A 5,216-nucleotide genomic window follows, 5' to 3' on the forward strand; every position below is an offset into this window, starting at 1 on the left:
CACTTCAATTACTCCCGTGCCAACCCCTCTCCTTCAAGATCCTCGGCCATGAGCTCGACCCCGATTTAGGAATTGACGGATCAATTTGGGGCCTTTTGTTTCCGATTAATACCCACGTCAGCGGCATGTGCCATGCATTTCGAGAGGAAAATGCTCTCGTCAATCGGGCAGCCAGCGAAGGGCTGTGGTTTTGAGAGCTTATCCCTTTCTATCCTCTGGACAACTCGGTGGGTCATTGAGTCCAGCCCAAAGAAAGCGACAACTCCATAGATGGAATGAAGGTGCCAGCCCTAAAGTTCATGTCGGTATCAATCGATCGATTCATTCATTCCGAAGCAGATGTCGAAAATTAAGAAAGAAACCAACAAACTGAGAAGTCGCATTTTTTTGGTCTTTTGTATGCTGGATCTGGGCTGCTGGGACTGGATTCATGTGATCGAGGAGCAATGTTCTGGAGAGAGGAACAGAGAATTAGCTGAGAGAACACTGAGAATTCATTCTGAATAACCCAATCCCAAGTTAAGCTGAAATTTGATCAACGCGGGGAAGTTGAAAGGTTACATTCATTAGTCTATTTTCGAGGTGCAGCCGTCGGGTTTGAAAGGTTACATTTCATTAGTCTATTTTCGAGTTGCAGCTGTCGGGTTTTATTTTTTGTTGACTATGGTTCATGTCATATTCGCTTCGGACCTTCAAATGGATAATTCTATAGGCTACACGTCAAGTGCTTTGGCAATGAGATAGAAGTTTCGTTCATTGATCGACAGATTTTGAAAAGTAAATGAGTTTTTCCTTTGTCTTGCTAAATCGCTTTCATATCGAGAGGTCAAAAGATGACAATTTTGGATCTCCAAACTTGACCCAAAAGAGATCATGCAAGATGTGAAAAAGCTACTTACCAATGTGAGGATTATGTTGGACATTGACATGCTGATATCTTTCGACTTTATTAACTTACTGAACAAATTCAACCTATCCAAAACTCACTTTCGCCTCACATCGTGTAACCAAACCTTCATGGTCTGCCTTTATTCATTACTAGCGGCACTTTCCATACATTAAAGAATTGCACAGAGTGACCAGCAGGCAGTGTTGGTGCCGTGACGACCTGTGCTAGTGCCCCTTCGCCGTTAAGGCTCATTTTAACAATAACATTGGGAACTTTAACAATAGATATAAGAGTTTGACAGTGGAAAACTAATCTTCAGATTGTCCATTGGCATCGAATATCCTGTTGTGGCAAGTCGGGTTGCAGGGATAAGGGCAATCGATCTTTTGGAACGTAAGCCGTTCGTAATACCAGTCTCCAACAGCCTTTGCAATCGACTGCAAAGAAAAAATGAAAGACAAACGGACAAACATCAATACATGTTATGGTCCAGTCACGGTGTCATGAAAAATATTGAAAAAAGTGGTCATTACTGTCTTTGCCACTACTGGAGAGTCATTCCTCAGCCACGTCTCTTGTGTCCCAGCTTGGCAATGAGCATAGCAAGAATCTATGAACATTCCTCTTGATGGAGAGGTTCCGACTGCGCTCAGTGCTCTTAAGAACTCCAGCCTGAAATCTGAATACAATAATTCCAACCAAGTAAATTTTCCAGCTTGAAGCTTCCACAAGACTGTTTTGTAGAGGCTAAAGCTCAACATTTTTTTCACCTTGCATGATTTTGAGTTGATTCGGTGAGCATTTTTTGATATCAAGCTTGCAGCTCCGCCAGGTTCCATGACGATCAGCTACTCCAGGCGCCAAAATATTCTTAATCTGAAAGCAGCAATAATGCTCGAGAGATCAGTGCACAACACTCATGCCTAATTCGGTTTTCGAGACAGAGTAGCTGATACAGAGTTGAGTCAGAAGCCAAAACTGGAGAACAAAAATGGGGGCTCCAGTGGAAACAAAAAAAAACTAATTATCATCTTCTCTTCTGACTGATCTGAAGCTAAATTGCCCATCTTAAAAAAGTTTTAGGAACTATCTGGAAATTGCTTTGAAAGTGATGAACAACTCAAATTGTTTATCGGTGAGGCATTATTTTCAATCTTGAGTTTATCAAGTACTGACCTGCCACGAATCATAGGCGGCATTTATAATGAATAAAGGGGTCTGAATTTGTGGAACCACGTTTTGAGGGAAGAAGCACTGCAATAATGTTCAGCAATATCAGTTGTAATTAGGACACAATTATAAGCAAAAGATGCAGAAATTAACGACAGAATTACTGTCACCTACCAATCCTGGTTTCATTTTGGATGTGCAGGAAGTTGGTAAATTCTTGGCTGATCCCTGAACCATTCATTCGAGTTTTGAGTGCCAAAGATTAACAAAGACATGCATATTTCTGAGACTAACGTGTATACACATAAATATGTGGTGAGAGAGAGAGAGAGAGAGAGAGAGAGAGAGAGTACATGTGTTGCAACCACTTCACTGTAGAAATTTTCAATATGTGAAGCTCCAGAAACATCCTTCCTGAATTAGAACCAGAGAAGAGTGCAATGTCATCCAAAGTTCTGGTAATAATTGCAACCCACATTTTATCCGAGGCCTGAATCCAAAGGAGGAAATAACAAGCTTACGCATTGATAAAATAGCCAGCATCTGCAAGACATTTGACTTTGGTCCTTGCAGGCACGAGAGCTCGGAATCTATCACAATTCAGTATTGCAGTCAACCCACCAGCTGAGCATCCAGCAAGGATAGCCTACATGATTTTCAATTTGCTCCCGATTATTTAGGCAAAAAAGGAAAAAAAGGATAAAGATACGAAGGATTGGAGAGTTCATCAAGTCGGTTCATACATTTTGCGCGTTACTCATCCCTTTCGACATCAAGTCCTCAACAATTGCTACAAAAGCCCTCGCTCCTCTAAAGTGAAGGTTGGTGGCCTGATCCAAATATGAAATGATCAAGGAAAATAGCACAAAATGTCGCAGCAAATTCAGCTCTGCACATGAAATAAAAAACATAGGGTTCAAGGCTAAACAAACTTACGGGGTTTACTGCTTCCACGTCCCCAGTAAATGAAGCTCCATCACAATATCTGACCTTGATTTTGTTCCAGTTGTAGAAGTCTAAAACATCACAAGATAGAAGAAAGGAAGTTGAGATATGATATTCTCTAAGAAAAGACCAAATTTAAATAGCCATAGAGCCACACCTGGATTAAATTTTTGTTTATTGCTGAGTATACCGGAGAAAGAAAGTTCCTTGACCATCTGTTTCGATGAACCTAACCGTGTATCCCTTCGAGCAAGGCAAGTGGTGACGTTGTTGCACCATGCTCCTCCCTGAGAACACAAAATAGAGCTGTTCAATCCCCATGTTGGGCCAAATTATAACTCATGATGTTCTAGAGAATAAATCTGTGCTCACTGCACAAAATCAAATTAGATGGATAATATGAAAAGTTGCTAGTGTCTAAATTGTGAACATCAGAACACTTCTATTTACTCAGCAGAATTAGCTGACTGTAACTTATAACTACAGTTCCTTTCTTTAATATACAGATAATCAAATACAATCTTAAATTCCTCAATCTACGATAAACTACAGAAGTGCAAACCTCAAAGAGAATTAGCCAATTGTTAGCACCGGCGCCAACTCCCTTATCAAAGTGGTAAGCTGGAGGGCTACCATCCAAACAAACTGCAGGGCACAAAGAACTTCAACCAAATCAACACTGACAAAACTCGAATGAAAGGGGAAATTGCAGGACATTTTGCAGTAGGAAGTTAAATTCATCTTGGACTCACCAGCTCCTTTCGCAACAGCATTTTGGACATACGTAATCCCAACGTTGAAGGCTTCAGACTTGATCAAGATCTGTATGCTCAGTATGACACATAACCATGTCCTCAATCTTGCATCAGCCATTTTGCTGGCAATTGATAAATCGGTCGTATAATATTAGATTTGCTGGGAAAGCAATTTCAACCAAAATTGATGCAGGTAAGCAGAGCAACAAGGTAAGGGAAGAATCAGAATATAGAAATAGATGAGTGACACGTTAACGTTAATTAGCACCCTTTTAAAACAGAGAATAGAAAAAGCTTATAAACGAAGCAAACCCACTAGTAAAAAGTGAAAATAGCAGATGCTAAAGTGTGATAGGCTTGAAAAAGAGACTTCTTGCTAATCAAATAGAATAAGCGAGTCCATTCCACATCAGGATCGATACCTTTTCCCGTAGACAGCCTCAAACCTTTCTTACTCTACTGACTCTTAGTTGCTAAGGAAGTAAATAGTAATAGCTACAGATCAGAACCAAACGCATCTGAATCACAATAATTCCATCCTCATACAACATAAATAAAATCCAAGAACGAATATGAAAAGAAGAAGAAGAAAAAACGCAAGGAAGATCACTAAGGATTGAGCGAAAGAGATCCAAGTGAAGGAGACTCAAAACCGAACTTGCGCATTCATTTCAAGATTACATTCTAAGGATCGAATGATGGCCAGAAAAGCTAACATAGATCACCCAGAAAAGGAAAGAACATGATGGAAGTACCCGAGATGAGGAAGTTGCAGAATGTAGCTGACAACCAGATCCAGAAATGAGCTCAAGTCTTCCCACAACTTCTCTTCTCTTTCTCAAGAACCAAAGTGCCTTGTTTATCCTCGTACTGGGGCTTTACGCGTTGGCGAAACAGCTAAGGTCACTTTCCACTTCTCTCAAGTAGTAGTAGTACAGTGGGCAAAGCAAAGTCCGGACTTCAAAAACCGACACCTATTCACTTGCGAATATATTTTAAAAAGGGAAAAAAAAGAAGGAACTTTGATTCTTGAAAACTTTCCCTTTTTTCCACAACTTTTTGTGTACGGTGGCGCCATGCTGCGCAGGGTCTCGGGTAAGTATCCGACCCGAGACCCGAGACGGTAGCTGACAAGAGACAGCAGGCCGTGGATCACGTCGGTGGACGCGTTTCGACATCAATGCGTGTCTCAAAACAGTGATTGGGATGATGACTTTATTCCTTTCCTGACGACTATATATTATATGAATGGATTATTTAATTCCCCTCAAGCTAAAGTTCACAACCTGTGGATTTAAGGTCGATTGTTTTGACCCCCTTTTTTTGAAGTAGAGTAATTTTTTGTTTTTCTTTTCATGTCAAATAAGATAATTATTCTAATTTTTTAAAAATATACTTTGAGGGATGTAATATGATTTTCGATAAAATGAAATTATGCCCCCCTCCCGGCGACAAAG

The 5,216-nt window shown here is 40.4% G+C and overlaps 1 protein-coding gene across 2 annotated transcripts; it reads right to left on the reverse strand.

The window, feature by feature from the left end:
* Positions 1-973: 973 nt before the first annotated feature.
* Positions 974-4,758, reverse strand: LOC104444196 (pectin acetylesterase 8). Of its 2 annotated transcripts, none has more exons than XM_039312713.1 (13): positions 4,515-4,758; positions 3,757-3,919; positions 3,567-3,649; positions 3,162-3,291; positions 2,996-3,075; positions 2,803-2,889; positions 2,581-2,705; positions 2,413-2,473; positions 2,234-2,287; positions 2,066-2,143; positions 1,660-1,765; positions 1,423-1,568; positions 974-1,326 (listed from the first exon to the last, which is right to left on the reverse strand). In XM_039312713.1, exons 2-13 carry the CDS (start codon positions 3,875-3,877, stop codon positions 1,198-1,200), a joined length of 1,200 nt encoding a protein of 399 aa, XP_039168647.1. In that variant the 5' UTR covers positions 3,878-3,919; positions 4,515-4,758; the 3' UTR covers positions 974-1,197. The 2 variants fall into 2 exon arrangements, with proteins under 2 accessions (XP_039168647.1, XP_010056136.1); XM_010057834.3 differs by having other exon boundaries at positions 3,757-3,881; positions 4,515-4,757.
* Positions 4,759-5,216: the final 458 nt, after the last annotated feature.

This window comes from Eucalyptus grandis, chromosome 5 (genome assembly GCF_016545825.1).
Source record: "Eucalyptus grandis isolate ANBG69807.140 chromosome 5, ASM1654582v1, whole genome shotgun sequence".
Lineage (NCBI taxonomy): Eukaryota > Viridiplantae > Streptophyta > Magnoliopsida > Myrtales > Myrtaceae > Eucalyptus > Eucalyptus grandis.

Coding starts and splice junctions, on each gene's coding strand:
- LOC104444196 (XM_039312713.1), bottom strand. CDS start 3,877: ATGGCTGATGCAAGATTGAGGACATGGTTATGTGTCATACTGAGCATA. Junction 3,076..3,161: donor TAAACAAAAATTTAATCCAG/GTGTGGCTCTAT, acceptor GTGATGTTTTAG/ACTTCTACAACTGGAACAAA. Junction 2,144..2,233: donor CCAAAATGAAACCAGGATTG/GTAGGTGACAGT, acceptor ACATTATTGCAG/TGCTTCTTCCCTCAAAACGT.